We start from the raw sequence: 17,959 nt of genomic DNA, 5'->3' as shown, positions 1-17,959 counted from the left end.
GAGTCACTGATGACATTGAGCCGAGGGAAGAGGCCGCTGCTTTGCCAGACAAAGTACCCTGGGCATGGGTGAGAGAGGATGAGGAGGATGAGGACGGCTTGGTCATCCACTCGACCAAGTCTTCCGCATGTTGCAGCTCAACACAGCCAGCTGCCGAAAAAAAGGCCAACCGTGTCCCACGGCCACGTGCTGATGAGGATGCACCGTCTCCATGACCAGCACTAGACACAGAGCCTGCTTGCCCTCTCTTATTGGCTTGTGACTGTCTGCCTCTCCTTCTTGGCCTTCCAGACATACTAATGGCCTGTAGCTGCACTAAGCTGGGATATATATATATATATATATATATATATATATATATATGTACTGATACTGCAGCTAGCAAAATCAACTGCCTGCCTGTAGTATGAGAACACCACCAACCTTGTACAGGTAGCTTTAGCTGAACACTGAGGTGGATGCACCCCACTAACTTGTAGGTTTAGCTGAACACTGTGAACAGGACGCACCCCACTAACTTGTAGGTTTAGCTGAACACTGTGAACAGGACGCACACCACTAACTTGTAGGTTTAGCTGAACACTGTCAGCAGGACGCACCCCACTAAATTGTAGGTTTAGCTGAACACTGTGAGCAGGACGCACTGCACTAACTGTAAATAGTCTAGCTGCCTGACTGTGGTACTAATAGGATCAAAAAAACACCAGTAATTTTCTTCAGGTAGCTGTATATACTGTAACAAGACAAGCCTGCCTGTCAGTAAGAAGATAACAGGAACGGATCTAGCTGAACACAGTGAGCAGGACGCACCCCACTAACTTGTAGGTTTAGCTGAACACTCTGAGCAGGACGCACCCCACTAACTTGTAGGTTTAGCTGAACACTGTGAGGTGGACACACCCCACTAACTTGTAGGTTTAGCTGAACACTGTAAGCAGGACACACTGCACTAACTGTAAACAGTCTAGCTGCCTGACTGTGGTACTAATAGGATCAAAAAAACACCAGTAATTTTCTTCAGGTAGCTGTATATACTGTAACAAGACAAGCCTGCCTGTCAGTAAGAAGATAACAGGAACAGATCTAGCTGAACACTGTGAGCAGGACGCACCCCACTAACTTGTAGGTTTAGCTGAACACTGTGAGGTGGACGCACCACACTAACTTGTAGGTTTAGCTGAACACTGTGAGCAGGACGCACTGCACTAACTTGTAGGTTTAGCTGAACACTCTGAGCAGGTCGCACCCCACTAACTTGTAGGTTTAGCTGAACACTGTGAGGTGGACGCACCACACTAACTTGTAGGTTTAGCTGAACACTGTGAGCAGGACGCACCGCACTAACTTGTAGGTTTAGCTGAACACTGTGAGCAGGACGCACCCCACTAACTTGTAGGTTTAGCTGAACACTGTGAGCAGGACGCACCCCACTAACTTGTAGGTTTAGCTGAACACTGTGAGCAGGACGCACCCCACTAACTTGTAGTTTTAGCTGAACACTGTGAGCAGGACGCACTGCACTAACTGTAAATAGTCTAGCTGCCTGACTGTGGTAGATAATAGGATCAAAAGAACACCAGCAATTTTCTTCAGGTAGCTGTATATACTGTAACAAGACAAGCCTGCCTGTCAGTAAGAAGATAACAGGAACGGATCTAGCTGAACACTGTGAGCAGGAAGCACTGCACTAACTGTAAATAGTCTATCTGCCTGACTGTGGTACTAATAGGATCAAAAGAACACCAGCAATTTTCTTCAGGTAGCTGTATATACTGTAACAAGACAAGCCTGCCTGTCAGTAAGAAGATAACAGGAACGGATCTAGCTGAACACTGTGAGCAGGACGCACTGCACTAACTGTAAATAGTCTAGCTGCCTGACTGTGGTACTAATAGGATCAAAAGAACACCAGTAATTTTCTTCAGGTAGCTGTAAATACTGTAACAAGACAAGCCTGCCTGTCAGTAGGAAGATAACAAGAACGGATCTAGCTAAACTGAATACAGTGTATATATATATATGCAACACCTGGGATGCATATATATACACAATACACTGTAAGTGCAGCTAACTGACTGACTGTTCTGCCTAATCTATCTAACTCAAATCAAATGTCACTGTCTGTCTCTCTCTCTCAATGAACGCCGGAACACACACTACACAGGGCCGCCGTGCAGGCGGCCTTATATAGTGTGGGGCGTGTACTAAATCCCCTGAGCCATAATTGGCCAAAGCCTCCTTGGCTTTGGCCAATTACGGCTCTCTGTTCAGGCATGCATGCTTGGCCAATCATCAGCCAGCAATGCACTGCGATGCCGCAGTGAATTATGGGCCGTGACGCGCCACACGAATTTGGCGCGAACGGCCCATATCGTTCGCAATTCGGCGAATGGGCAAACAGACGATGTTCGAGTCGAGCATGGGTTCGACTCGAACACGAAGCTCATCCCTAGTGTGTAGTTTGGATTAAAAAAGGACATCAAAATGTGGACTATTGTTTCTACTACGGGTACAAACTAAAAAGAATTTACACATTGAGGTTATTGTCACAAACACCAGGGGCATGAAAATTTATTTGTTGGATTTTTCGGGGTTATAGGTCACGGTAATGACCCAGTTTGTCCTGAAAAGAAACAAGGTATAATTAATCTTGATACACTATGCAGATGAAATGATCTGGACAGTTTTACTAGCACATGCCAAAGTTGCAAAAGATTGTTAAGGGTTGTTTTTACCTCATTAAAGTGTTTGTACATACCACATTAAAAAAAAGACCTGAAAGACAAAGGCATAATGAGCTAGTATGCATAGCATACTAGCTCATTATGTAATACTCACCTGAGATTGAAGCCCCCCCTGCGGCGCCCATACACAGCACCAGCCGGCGACATTTCTCCCCCGTTACTTCCGGGTATCGAGGATCTGGCACTGTGATTGGCCGGAGCCGTGATGTCACTCCCGCGGGAGCCACCGGTAACCGCATACTCACTGAAGCAAATGGCACATACGTGCCATTTCCTCAGTGCGCATGTGCCGATGACGTGGGCACATGCAGATACAGGGGATATCTCCTAAACCATGCAGGTTTAAGAGATATCCGGGGTAGCTACAGGTAAGCCTTATTATAGGCTTACCTGTAGCAAAAAGTGGACACGAATTTGGCGCGAACGGCCCATATCGTTCGCAATTTGGCGAACGGGCGAACAGACGATGTTCGAGTCGAACATGGGTTCGACTCGAACACGAAGCTCATCCCTATCAGTCAGTTAGCTGCACTTACAGTGTATTGTGTATATATATGCATCCCAGGTGTTGCATATATATATATATATATATATATATATATACACACAATGTATTCAGTTTAGCTAGATCCGTTCTTGTTATCTTCCTACTGACAGGCAGGCTTGTCTTGTTACAGTATTTACAGCTACCTGAAGAAAATTACTGGTGTTCTTTTGATCCTATTAGTACCCCAGTCAGGCAGCTAGACTATTGACAGTTAGTGCAGTGCTTCCTGCTCACAGTGTTCAGCTAGATCCCTTCCTGTTATCTTCTTACTGACAGGCAGACTTGTCTTGTTACATTATATACAGCTACCTGAAGAAAATTGCTGGTGTTCTTTTGATCCTATTAGTACCACAGTCAGGATGCTAGACTATTTACAGTTAGTGCAGTGCGTCCTGCTCACAGTGTTCAGCTAAAACTACAAGTTAGTGGGGTGCGTCCTGCTCACAGTATTCAGCTAAACCTACAAGTTAGTGGGGTGCGTCCTGCTCACAGTGTTCAGCTAAACCTACAAGTTAGTGTGGTGCGTCCACCTCACAGTGTTCAGCTAAACCTACAAGTTAGTGGAGTGCGTCCTGCTCAGAGTGTTCAGCTAAACCTACAAGTTAGTGCAGTGCGTCCTGATCACAGTGTTCAGCTAGATCCGTTCCTGTTATCTTCTTACTGACAGGCAGGCTTGTCTTGTTACAGTATATACAGCTACCTGAAGAAAATTGCTGGTGTTCTTTTGATCCTATTAGTACCACAGTCAGGCAGCTAGACTATTTACAGTTAGTGCAGTGCGTCCTGCTCACAGTGTTCAGCTAAACCTACAAGTTAGTGGGGTGCGTCCACCTCACAGTGTTCAGCTAAACCTACAAGTTAGTGCAGTGCGTCCTGCTCACAGTGTTCAGCTAGATCCGTTCCTGTTATCTTCTTACTGACAGGCAGGCTTGTCTTGTTACAGTATATACAGCTACCTGAAGAAAATTACTGGTGTTCTTTTGATCCTATTAGTACCACAGTCAGGCAGCTAGACTATTTACAGTTAGTGCAGTGCGTCCTGCTCACAGTGTTCAGCTAAACCTACAAGTTAGTGGGGTGCGTCCTGCTCACAGTGTTCAGCTAAACCTACAAGTTAGTGTGGTGCGTCCACTTCACAGTTTTCAGCTAAACCTACAAGTTAGTGGGGTGCGTCCTGCTCACAGTGTTCAGCTAAACCTACAAGTTAGTGGGGTGCGTCCTGTTCACAGTGTTCAGCTAAACCTACAAGTTAGTGGGGTGCGTCCTGTTCACAGTGTTCAGCTAAACCTACAAGTTAGTGGGGTGCGTCCACCTCACAGTGTTCAGCTAAACCTACAAGTTAGTGTGGTGCGTCCACCTCACAGTGTTCAGCTAAACCTACAAGTTAGTGGGGTGCGTCCTGCTCACAGTGTTCAGCTAAACCTACAAGTTAGTGGGGTGCGTCCTGTTCACAGTGTTCAGCTAAACCTACAAGTTAGTGGGGTGCGTCCTGTTCACAGTGTTCAGCTAAACCTACAAGTTAGTGGGGTGCGTCTACCTCACAGTGTTCAGCTAAAGCTACCTGTAGAAGGTTGGTGGTGTTCTCATACTACAGGCAGGCAGTTGATTTTGCTAGCTGCAGTATCAGTACATATATATATATATATATATATATATATATATATATCCCAGCTTAGTGCAGCTACAGGCCATTAGTATGTCTGGAAGGCCAAGAAGGAGAGGCAGACAGTCACAAGCCAATAAGAGAGGGCAAGCAGGCTCTGTGTCTAGTGCTGGTCGTGGAGATGGTGCATCCTCATCAGCACGTGGCCGTGGGACATGCTTGGCCTTTTTTTCGGCAGCTGGCCGTGTTGAGCCGCAACTTGCGGAAGACTTGGTCGAGTGGATGACCAAGCTGTCCTCATCCTCCTCATCCTCTCTCACCCATGCCCAGGGTACTTTGTCTGGCAAAGCAGCGGCCTCTTCCCTCGGCTCAATGTCATCAGTGACTCCTTCCCTAGCCCCACCATGTCCTCCTGAGGAGTCCCTCGAACTGTTTGACCACAGTGTTGGGTACATGCTCCAGGATGATGCCCAGCGTTTGGAAGGCTCTGATGATGATACTGAGCTCGATGAAGGCAGTAACATGATCACGGACAGAGGGGGTGCCCAAGAAGGACAGCAATCTGGCAGTCATGCTCCCTCTGCTGCAGCATACTGCCAGGTTTGCTCCAGTGATGAGGAGGGAGGGGATGATGAGGTCACTGACTCAACGTGGGTGCCTGATAGGAGAGAGGAGGAGGAGGAGGAGGAGGTGGCACATCATAAGGGCAGCACATTGACTGCATCACACCCCAAAGCTCCACATGTGCAGGGCGCTGCAGTCTCTGCGCGTTATTCAAAAAGTTCTTTGGTGTGGGCCTTTTTTGAGACGAGTGCATCAGATCGCACCGCTGCTATTTGCAACATATGTCTCAAGCGTATCTCGCGTGGCCAAAACATCTGCCGCTTGGGTACCACATGCTTGACCAGACATATGTTGACCTGCCATGCAGTTCGTTGGCAAGCGTATCTAAAAGACCCACACCAAAGAACAAAGAGGACCTCTCCTTGCTCCTCATCAGCTGAGATTTCCAACCCCACTATACCTTCAGTCCTCTCTGAGACCTGCACTGAGAGGAATGAAGGTGTAGAATTAGGTGTGTCTCAGCCAAGTACTTGTGGGCAATCTGCTTTTGGTACACCGATGTCAGATTGTACCAGGCAAATTTCCCTGCCCCAGCTGCTGCACTGCCGAAAGAAGTTTGCTCCCAGCCATCCACATGCCCAGCGGTTGAATGCTAGCTTGGCAAAATTGCTAGCACTTCAACTGCTGCCTTTTCAGTTGGTAGACTCTGCCCCCTTCCGTGAGTTTGTGGAATGTGCGGTTCCTCAGTGGCAGGTACCCAAACGCCACTTTTTCTCACGGAAGGCGATTCCGGCTCTCTACCGGCATGTGGAAGGCAATGTCCATGCCTTGCTGGACAGGGCGGTCAGCGGTAAGGTGCATATTACCGCTGACTCATGGTCCAGCAGGCATGGACAGGGACGTTACCTAAGTTTCACGGCGCATTGGGTGACTCTGCTGGCAGCTGGGAAGGATGCAGGACAAGGTGCAGTAGTGTTGGAGGTTGTTCCGCCACCACGCCTCCAAAATGCTAATGATTGTGACACACCTCTCTCCTCCACCCCCTCCTCTTCTTCTTCCTCCATGGCCTCTTCCTGTGCTTTGTCCTCGGAACCAGCGGTGCTCCGTAGCCGTTCAAGGGGCTACGCAAGTACGCAGGCCAAAAGATGCCATGCGGTGCTTGAGCTGGTGTGCTTGGGGGACAGGAGCCACACTGGGGCAGAGGTTCTGTCAGCTCTGCAGGGGCAGGTTCAGAGGTGGTTGACGCCACGCCAACTTAAGGCAGGAATGGTGCTTTGCGACAATGGCACCAACCTCCTCTCTGCCCTCCTACAGGGACAAATGACCCATGTGCCCTGTTTGGCTCACGTCCTTAACTTGCAGCGGTTCTTGGGCAGGTACCCGGGCTTACAGGATGTCCTGAGGCAGGCCAGGAAAGTCTGTGTGCATTTCCGCCGGTCATATAATGCCAGTGCTTGGCTGACGGACCTCCAAAAGGAGTTTAACCTGCCCAAGAACCGCCTAATCTGTGACATGCCCACCAGGTGGAACTCAACGTTGGCCATGCTGCAGCGGCTGCACACGCAGCAGAGGGCCATCAATGAGTACCTGTGCGACTATGGCACCAGGACAGGGTCAGGGGAGCTTGTTTTTTTTTCCCCACGCCAGTGGGCCATGATTAGGGATGCATGCACTGTCCTGTCACCATTTGAGGAGGCCACGAGGATGATGAGCAGTGACAGTGCATGCATCAGTGACACTGTCCCCCTTGTCCACCTGTTGGAGCACACGCTGCATGGAATAATGGACAGGGCACTTGAGGCAGAACAGAGGCAGGAAGAGGAGGACTTCCTTAGCTCTCAAGGCCCCCTTTATCCAGACAGTGTTCCTGCATGCCCGCCGATCACACAGGAAGAGGACGAGGAGGAGGAGGAGGAAGATTGTGTCAGTATGGAGGTGGAGCCTGGCACTCAGCAACAGCAGCAGTCTTTAAGGGATCAGTCCCAAGAAACACATGGACTTGTACGTGGCTGGGAGGAGGTGGCTGCGGACCATGTCGTCCTTAGTGACCCAGAGGACTCCGGACCGAATGCCTCAGCAAACCTACGCTGCATGGCCTCCCTAAACCTGCAAAGCCTGCGTAAGGATCCTCGTATTCGTGGTATCAAGGAGAAGGACCAATACTGGCTGGCAACCCTCCTTGATCCACGTTACAAGGGTAAGGTTGTGGACCTTATCTTGCCATCGCAGAGGGAGCAGAGGATGAAACATCTTCGGCAGGCCTTGCAGAAAGGTCTGTGCAACGCGTTCCCAGAGACTGGGAGGTTACAAACTCCTGTTTCTGGACAACGTGTTGCTGAGGCTTCGGTCAGTCAAAGAAGGAGCCGTGGAGAAGGTGGCTGTCTGACCGATGCGTTCAGACAATTTTTTGGTCCGCAGCCCCAAGGTATGATCGGTTCCAGCAACCATCGCCAGCGTCTGTTTTACATGGTGCAGGAATACCTAGGGGCAAGATCAGACTTGGACACCTTTCCCACCGAAAATCCTCTGGGTTACTGGGTCTTGGGGATGGATCACTGGCCAGAGCTTGCACAGTATGCAATTGAGCTACTGGCCTGTCCTGCATCCAGCGTTCTTTCGGAACGCACATTCAGTGCTGCTGGAGGCGTGGTAACCGATGCGTCTGTCCACCGACTCGGTCGATCGACTGACCTTCATAAAAATTAATCAGTCTTGGATCACCACCAGCTACCAAGCACCTGATGCTGATGTAACCGAATAATTTTTTTTGAAATCTCAGATCCCTTCAAAGACTGCCTATGCTGATGCTGAGTGACTATCCCTGAGTAATTATCCTCTTCCTCATCAATCATCACGCTGATAGCTTGTAAGAACATTTTTGGTTCTGGGCGCCACCACCAGTGCCTAAGGCACAATTTTTCAGCCCCTGTTTAACAGGGGCGTGTAATTACAATTTTTGATGCAATACTTTGCAGCAGGGCTCGTTCCTGCGTTCCAACTAGAGTGTCTGTGAGGGGTTGCAGTGTTGTGGCACTAGCACCAGTGCCTAAGGCCCAATTTTTCAGCCCCTGTTTAACAGGGGCATGTAATTACAATTTTTGATGCAATACTTAGCAGCAGGGTTCGTTCCTGCGTTCCAACTAGAGTGTCTGTGAGGGGTTGCAGTGTTGTGGCACTAGCACCAGTGCCTAAGGCCCAATTTTTCAGCCCCTGTTTAACAGGGGCATGTAATTACAATTTTTGATGCAATACTTAGCAGCAGGGCTCGTTCCTGCGTTCCAACTAGAGTGTCTGTGAGGGGTTGCAGTGTTGTGGCACCAGCACCACCACCACCACCACCACCACCAAAGGCCCGATTTTTCTGCCCCTGTTCAACAGGGTCATGTAATTACAATTCTTGATCTAAAATTTCACAGCAGGGCCCATTTCTGCACCCACCAAGAGCGAGTGAGGACTTACAGTGTTGTGGCACCAGCACCACCACCACCACCAAAGGCCCAGTTTTTCTGCCCCTGTTCAACAGGGGCATGTAATTACAATTCTTGATCTAATATTTCACAGCAGGGCCCTGTGAGGGCTTACGTTGTTGTGGCCACAACAACACTTAAGGCCCAAATTTCTGCTGAGTATATAGGGCAGGCCCCTACTTTCAAACATCTAACTTACAAACGACTCCTACTTGCAAACGGAAGGAGACAACAGGAAGTGAGATGAAATCTACCCCTAGGAAGGGAAATTCTCTCCTGTAAGTGTTAATATGGGAAAAACATTTCTCCTTTCCACTGATGCTTTCCAATCCTTGTTCCACAAAAACCCCCAAATTCTCAAAAAACATTTGTCATTGGGACAAAAAGTGAGGTGAAATCTTCTAAAGAGGAGGAAAGACAGCAAAACAAATGTCACAGGGGTGATAACCCTTCCCTATGTTTTCCAAAAAGCTTAAAAAAGATATTTTGGCTGGACACGTTAAAAATGTACCCGTTCAAAATGACAAACAGATTCTACTTAACAACAAACCTACAGTCCCTGTCTTGTTTGCACCGCCTGTATACTGCTGTTCAGAGTATATAGGGCCTGGTGGCCCCACACCTTTCCTTATTTTAATTTGGGTGCGGGGTTCCCCTTAATATCCATACAAGACCCAAAGGGACTGGTAATGGACTGGGGGGTACCGTTTGTCTCACTGATTTTCATCCATATTGCCAGGACCCGACATTACATTAAACCCGCAAGCAGTTTTAAATGAGATTTTTTCCTTTAAAAATGACATTTGGTGCAGGGACTGTTCTAAACAGGGAAACACGCGCCACTTTACAGGCATACTATAGACACCCCCCAGGTACGATATTTAAAAGGAATATTTTTTTTTTTTACTTTAAGCATCATTAAAATCACTGCTCCCGAAAAAACTGACGTTTTTAAAAGTTTTTTTTGCATTGATACATGTCCCCTGGGGTAGGACCCGGGTCCCCAAACCCTTTTTAGGACAATACCATGCAAATTAGCCTTTAAAATGAGCAGTTTTGATTTCGAACATTCGAGTTCCATAGACGTCAATGGGGTTCTAACGTTCGTGCAAACTTTCGGTCCGTTCGCAGGTTCTGGTGCTAACCGAACCGGCGGGTGTTCGGCTCATCCCTACTTCACACACACACTACTACTGATGCTGACTCTGACACTAATGCCGCGTACACACGGTCTGACTTTTCGTCTACAAAAGTCCGACGGACGCCGGCGGACAAAATACGGCTGACAATCCGATTGTGTGTGGGCTTCCCTGGACTTTCAGCTGACTTTTCCAGCCGCAAATCTGACGGACTTTAGATTTGAAACATGCTTCAAATCTTTACGTCGTAACTCCCCCGGACCCAGAAATCCGCTCGTCTGTATGCTAGTCCGACGGATGAAAACCGACGCTAGGGCAGCTATTGGCTACTGGCTATTAACTTCCTTATTTTAGTCCGGTGTACGTCATCATGTACGAATCCGTCGGACTTTTGTATGATCGTATGCAGGCAAGTCCGTTCGTTAGAAAGTCTGCCGCAAGTCCGCCAAAAGTCCGTCGAAAGTCTGTCGGACAGGCTGTCGGACTTTTGTTGCCTGAAAATAAGATTTTTTTAATCTCACCTAAAAACACTGAGGTGCTCCTTTGGCCCAGGCCCTGACACTAAGCATAAGCCCTGATCAAGCTATTTTATCTTTATTTATTTTTTTACATTCTTCTCTTTTGGCTAGTAAAAAAAAGATACAATGGGGAGAATGTATTGAAGCTGGAGCAGACAGAATCTAGAGCAGCTGTGCATGGTGGTGAATCAGCTTCTATCTTCAGCTTGTTTAGTTAAAGCAGAGTCCCCCCCCCCCAGCAAAAAATGTAAAATCAGCAGCTAGAAATACTGTAGCTGCTGACTTTTAATATAAGGACACTTACCTGTCCTGGAATCCAGCAATGTCTGCACCCCGGTCGATGTTTCCATCGGCTCTCGGGTGCTGCCGCCGCCATGCGTGGTAAGGGAAACCAGCAGTGAAGCCTTGTCGGCTTCATAGCCAGTTCCCTACTACGCATGCGCGAAGCGTGCTTCGCTTTCTGAATGGCCCAGAGGCGAGCGAAGGAGGAGGGGGGCGAACCTCAGAGTGATCTCGCTGCAGCGAGATCTCTCAGAAGTGGGGACTGGTACCCGTCCCCCCCCCCCAATATGCCACCAGGGGACGGGAGGAGACAGATAAGTGGAGCTTTTACTGTTGGGTGGAAATCTGCTTTAACCTTCGAAAAGGAAAGATTGAAGCTGATTGGTTGCTGTGCACTGCTGCTTCAGATTCTGTCTGCTCCAGTTTTCATACAGACAGAGTACAGGAATGAGTTCACAGGGTGATCACTGTGATATCCAGTCACAAGTGAGCTAACATGTAAAGAGGATTTATAGGGGGCTCCTCTAAAATATATTGCATTTATACTATTGCATGTTTACACTGGTGTACAGATAAAATACACTTTATTTGAGAAAGTCTCAACTCCTAAATCCACTGCACAAGAAAGTGCGGATACAAAAGTTTAGCGTGTATGCAGGGCCGCCATCAGGGAGGGTACAGCCGATACAACTGTAAGGTGCCCAAGTGTCTGGAGGGGCCCGACCAGGCTAAGAGAACTTGGAGCGGGTGAAGGGGAGCCGTGTTGTGCAGTGCAGAAACAATCTCTGCAGTGTCTGCTCTCTGTGGCATTGAGCTCAGACATTGAGCTCTTTACTGCCACCTCTGGCTACTATGCACATGTGCACCCCTCGTGTGTGCTGTCTGCTGTGTTATATAGTGTGATCGGCTGCATCCCCTCTGTGTCTCAGCAACATGTCAGCTTTGTGAAAACAGGAGCTGGGACCAGGTAGGAAGACCTCCTTTACAAATAGGGGCTGTGAAGAAAAGGGAGGGGGCTGTTTGTGTACAGGGAGGGGCCAGAGCTTTGTTTGTTTACAGATGTCTATATGTGAGGAGCTGACATGTATACAGGGGGGGGGCTGACATATATACAGGTGTGAGGGGGGCCTGACACATATACAGGTGTGAGGAGGGGCCTGACATGTATACAGGTGTGAGGAGGGCTGACATATATACAGGTGTGGGGGGGGGCCCTGACATGTATACAGGTGTGGGGGGGGCCTGACATATATACAGGTGTGAGGGGGGCCTGACATATATATAGGTGTGGGGGCCCTGACATGTATACAGGTGTGAGGGGGGCCTGACATATATACAGGTGTGAGGGGGGCCTGACATATATATAGGTGTGAGGAGGGGCCTGACATGTATACAGGTGTGAGGGGGGCTGACATATATACAGGTGTGGGGGGGGGCTGGCATGTATACAGGTGTGAGGGGGGCCTAAAGCTGTGTAAGGGGCCCAAAAATTTCTGATGGCTGCCCTGCATGTATGTAATCTTACATTTTAAAACACCCTCATCCTTAATAAAACATTGGACACAGTTGCGTTAGATGTGAATATTACATGCTAATAAAAGTAAATGTGGTGTACTTACCTAAAAGGTATTTATTGACACAGATAACCAGGATGAGAGATCCTAACAGGTACTTTATTCCACTCATTGTTGATTCCTATTGGAGAGACAGGATGACTGTTATGTTGTGTTTAATTGTGTTAATAATACAGCAGCTCTGACTTAAAAAAATAAATAAATAAATAAGTGCACTAAACAAAATTTACTATTTTATAGGGGTTTCCCATTTGATGAAGTAAGACCAGACCAAACAAGCAGGGTGCCTGACGCTGGCAGTGAGTAGGAACTGTGTCCTGTAATTTTTGCTGTTTTTGTGATTTGGGAAGGACTGGAGTAGCTGACTGCTGGCGGCTTCTCTGTGTATCTTTGCCAACACAACCATATGCTTGATTTTAAAGTGGTTGTAAAGGCAGAAGGTTTTTTTTTATCTTAATGCATTCTATGCATTAAGATAAAAAGCCTTCTGTGTGCACCAGCCCCCCTCAGCCCCTCTAATACTTACCTGAGCCCCCTCTCCTTCCAGTAATGTCCGTGAGTGCCTTCTGCCACTCTCCCTCTGATTGGCTGAGACACAGCAGCGTCATCATTGGCTCCCGCTGCTGTCAACCAAACTCAGTTAGCCAATCAGGAGAGAGAGAGGGGGTGGGGCCGAGCCACAGCTTCGTGTCTGAATGAATACACAAAGCTGCAGCTCGGCTCAGGTGCCCCCAAAGCAAGATGCTTGCTGTGAGGGGCACTCAATCAGAGGGAGAGGCCAGGAGCTCCAGCTCGGGACCCGAGAAGAGGAGGATCCGGGCTGCCCTGAAAATTGCACGGTCATGCAACGATGTACCCAAAGAAAATTTTTATCATTTTGTTTCCACAAATAGAGCTTTCTTTTGGTGATATTTGATCACCACTGGGGTTTTTATTTTTTGCTAAACAAATAAAAGACAGAAAATTTTGAAAAAAAAAAGTTTTTCTTAGTTTCTGATTGGCACCTCTAATAGGCACTGATTGGCACCTCTAATGGGCACTGATTGGCAACCCTTGTGATCATGGGTGGGCATACCTGATGGTCCTGGGTGGGCCTTCCTGGTGGGTATCCCTAACGGGCACAGATGGGCATCCTCGGGGGGTCTGCACTGATAATCAATCAGCACTGATCCCCCCTGCCAGGGGAGCAGCCAATCGGCTCTCCTCTACTTGTGTCTGTCAGTGCATGTGGAGAAAAATGCGATAAACGGCTTTTCCTGTTAACGCTGTGATCAGCTGTAATTGGACACAGCTGATCACATGGTAAAGAGCCTACATCAGAGGCTCTTTACCGAGATCAGTGATGCGGTGTGTCAGACTGATACACCACACCAACGATCGCCGCTCTGTGCTCCCCCGCGGTTGTGCGATCGCGGCTTATCCTGCTAGATGTCATATGACATCCAGTCAAGATAACTTAACCACTTTCCGGCCGTCATTCTGCTATAAGGTGGACGGGAAGTGGTTAAGCTTATGCATAAAAAAGATTTTCTGAGTACCTTGATTACTTGTGTCAAATACATTTGGATGTTTTAGATACTACACTATGGGAGCCTGTTTTTTGTTATTTTTTTGCTAGCTATGAAATCTAACCAATGAATGAGAAGAACACAGTAGTGGATGTGAAGCATTAAAGTGCACTGCATCTGTTTGGAATATCTTTGGAATTAATACTGTGTTTGCGTAATCTTGTAGTGAGATAGGCACGCACTTCCGGAATGTGCGTTTTCCTGTATTAGTGGTGGTGGTCACTTTAGATCAAATATTTTTCTACTCTTGGATGAATAATATTGGTGATAGGAACTTTTTAGTCATTACACCATTGGATTGTTTTATTTGAACTTATTTTTTTTAACAACAAGGTTGGTCTTTATTGGAAAAATGGATCACAATACATTATAAGACATGAAATTATTGCAGTGGATACATCAGTGGAAGAACAGTATATAAGCAATGCACATTATGCAGTGTAAACAATAGGACACCGTAGGTATACCTTACACAGGACATGAACAGAAAGAGTTATCCATCATCTAGTGTCATAAGGAAGGGGGGTGGACGCAGAAGCACAGAGCTCAGTCACCCATAGTACATCCTAAACAGATAAGACAAGTGTACAGGGACGGATCCGGGGGGGGGGGGCAACGGGGCAATTGCCCCCTCCGAGAAATGCGGGTGACAGAGAGCAGGGTGTGAGAGAGAGCCCGCCGGCGGGCGGCTCCGTAAGTGAGAGAGCCGCCAGGCGGCTCCGTGAGTGAGTGACAGAGCCGCTGGGCAGCTCCGTGAGTGAAAGAGCCGCCGGGCGGCTCCGTGAGTGAGAGAGCCGCCGGGCGGCTCCGTGAATGAAAGAGGAGCCGGGAGGCTCCGTGAATGAAAGAGGAGCCGGGAGGCTCCGTGAATGAAAGAGCTGCTGGGTGGCTCCGTGAGTGAGGGAGCCGCTGGGCGGCTCCGTGAGTGAGGGAGCCGCTGGGCGGCTCCATAGGTGAGAGAGCTGCTGCTGACATGTGCCGCTCAATGTGGGCGGGCTGCTGCCTGCTGGCCAATCAGGGAGCCGGCGGGCGGGGGAGCAGAGAGATGACATCATCTCTCACCGCCCGGTGCCCGCCCTGCATCCCTGCAGTTCAACTCCCCCCCCCTCCATGCAGGCAGCTGCGGCAGCAGAGAGATTACATCATCTCTCTGCTGCCTGTCTCTGGGACACAAGAGACCACTTTAGCAGGTGGCAAGTGACAGGCGACGTGGCAAGTGACAATCCGCAACATGTGGCAGGCGACGTGGCAAGTGACAATCCGCAACATGTGGCAGGCGACGTGGCAAGTGACAATCTTCATCTGGTGGCAGGCAACGTGGCAAGTGACAGTCTGCATCTGGTGACAGGCGACGTGGCAAGTGACAATCCACAATATGTGGCAGGTGACGTGGCAAGTGACAATCTGCATCTGGTGACAGGTGACGTGGCAAGTGACAATCCGCAACATGTGGCAGGCGACGTGGCAAGTGACATGGCAAGTGACAATCCGCAACGTGGCAAGTGACATGGCAAGTGACAATCCGCAACGTGGCAGGCGACGTGGCAAGTGACATGGCAAGTGACAATCCGCAAACGTGGCAGGCGACGTGGCAAGTGACAATCTGCATCTGGTGACAGGTGACATGGCAAGTGACACACTCGGGGCTCCCACTGATTCTGCATTATGGTGAGTTAAACTATTTAATTTTTTATAACAATGTAATTATAGTAATAATGCGCTTCAATCATCCTGACACCATAACAACCATGGTGCCGTGATGATTGAAGCGCCAACACCAGCCATTTCCCCGATAGATGTACCCCAAAAAAATATATTTTCTGGCAGTGCCCCTCCCGAGACTAGGCTCTGGATCCGCCCCTGCAAGTGTACTAAGTAGGACATTACAATTCACAAAGGATCAGTCCATGGCTGCCAGACCTTCTCAAATTTCTGGGGACAGCCTCTATTCATATAAGTTAGTTTATACATTGGTAGAATGGCATTAACTGAGTTTACCCATGACTCCACCGTAGGTGGTAGGGGAGAAGTCCATCTAAGCAGGATCTCTTTTTTGGCATAAAAGAGCAGTAATGAAAGCAGAAGTTTAGTATACCTAGGTCTTTGGTCATCGTCTTGTATACCCAGTAGGGCCAACTCTGCCGTCTTGGGCAGCTCCAAATGGAGACGCACATCAAGAAATTCAAAGAAAGCGGACCAATAGCGGGAGAGTCTAGAACATAGCCAAAACTTATGTATATAGGTGCTGTCCAGAGATTGGCATCTCGGGCAGTTCGGGGACCTCTGTGGGTAAATTCTGTGCAGTCTCTGAGGCGTAAAATAAATCCTATGCAGGAATTTGGTTTGAATCAATTTGTCCCTGGACGATATCACCAGTTGGGAACTATTCTCAAAGCATTCCTCCCAAGTCTCTCTATCTAGGGATGGGATATCAGCCCTCCATTTATCTCCACAGTACATCCAATTTTTTAGTCTGTTCGCAGTATCGTCAAGTATAATACCAAAAGGGGCTTATTCAGGGTTTCCTGTGCCAATAATTTCTCAACCACATCCGTCTCGAGGACAGGTGGTGTCGGGAACTGAGCAAGGAACACATGCCTATACTGATAGTAGCGAAACAGCATCCCTATAGGAAGGCCATGTCTCCCCACTAGGTCCTGAAAAGAAAGCAAGGCTCCGGAGGAGAAAATATCCCTCAGCAATTTAATACCATAGGGGGCCCATATTTGTGGGTCAGGAATTGTCCTAAAATGTGGGAGGTTAGGATTACCCCATAATGGACAGTAGGGGGACCACCTAGTGGGAGATAAAAAGCGTCTCCTAGCCACCCCCCATATGCGTAAAGTAGTCTTAGTGGGTCCCAAGAAGGCAGGACTGGAGGAGGCTCCACGATACACCAGATTGCCGAGCTCCTTGAGAGAACCCACCATAGCGGCTTCCAAACAGACCGCAGCATTGGCCCTAGACTGTTCAAACCACCACCTAACCGTGACTTACATGGCCACCCAATAATATACTAGCAAATTAGGTAAGGCCAAGCCTCCACAACTAACAGGGAGTTGAAGAGTCGATCTAGCTATCCGGGGGGAGGACCCCTGCCACAAAAAGGATCCAATGCAGCTGTCTATTTCTTTAAAAATGTCTGGGGTATCCATATAGGACAGTTGAGGAAGAAATAATTAAGCTTAGGTAGGTAAATCATTTTTAATACATTTATGCGTCCTAGCAAGTTAAGGGGAAGATTGGCCCACTTGGCGCAGTGGTCTCTAAGACGTGCGACTATATGTTGAAGATTACGTCGTTGATAGGATCGGGGGTCGCGCGATATTCTGATACCTAGGTATGTGAATTCCTATGCCCACTTCAATACAGGTTGGGTTGCTAGGTCCCTGGCCCTCGCATCTAGGGAAAAAAAGTACAGATTTTGACCAATTGATACGAATCGCTGAGAAGTGCCCAAACTCATCAAAAATTTCCAGGGCGGTCTGCAGCGAAGAATCCGCATCATGTAAATATAGCAGGGTGTCATCGGTGTATAGGGATATCTTCTCCTCCAGAGGGCCAACCCGCAGTCCCACAATACGGCTAGATTCACGAACCAGTGTCGCCAGGGGTTCTACAGCCAGGGCAAACAAACTGGGGGACAATGGGCAACCCTGCCTGGTCCCCCTCCAGAGGAGAAAGGCATCCGAAAGGGAAATCATTTACCCTAATCTTAGCCCTGGGGGGCCTATATAACAAACCCAGCCAGTGAAGGAACCTAGGTTCTATCCCAAATTTCCTCAGTACCTCCCATAAATACTCCCACTCAACGGAGTCAAAAGCCTTCTCCGCATCAAGAGAGGCTATGACTCTTGTACCCTCATTATCATGGGTAGCAGCCAGATTTAGGAATAGACGGCGTATGTTGATATCGGTACCCTTCCCCGGCATGAACCCAGTTTGAGCTGCAT

At 48.4% G+C, this 17,959-nt stretch overlaps 1 protein-coding gene across 1 annotated transcript in view; it reads right to left on the bottom strand.

Moving 5' to 3' along the window:
* The window catches only part of LOC141130023 (uncharacterized), a 110,159-nt gene extending 97,601 nt beyond the window's left edge, over positions 1 to 12,558 (bottom strand). The window contains exon 1 of the mRNA XM_073618013.1: positions 12,484 to 12,558. Coding sequence (XP_073474114.1) covers positions 12,484 to 12,550 — 67 coding nt within the window. The 5' untranslated portion in view covers positions 12,551 to 12,558. The remainder of the gene's footprint in view (positions 1 to 12,483) is intronic.
* Between the last annotated feature and the right edge of the window lie 5,401 nt (positions 12,559 to 17,959).

The sequence above is a fragment of the Aquarana catesbeiana genome, linkage group LG02, assembly GCF_042186555.1.
Source record: "Aquarana catesbeiana isolate 2022-GZ linkage group LG02, ASM4218655v1, whole genome shotgun sequence".
NCBI classification, from domain to species: domain Eukaryota; kingdom Metazoa; phylum Chordata; class Amphibia; order Anura; family Ranidae; genus Aquarana; species Aquarana catesbeiana.
Note: the sequence above shows the minus strand (reverse complement) of the source record. Positions and strands in the feature narration are given on the sequence as shown.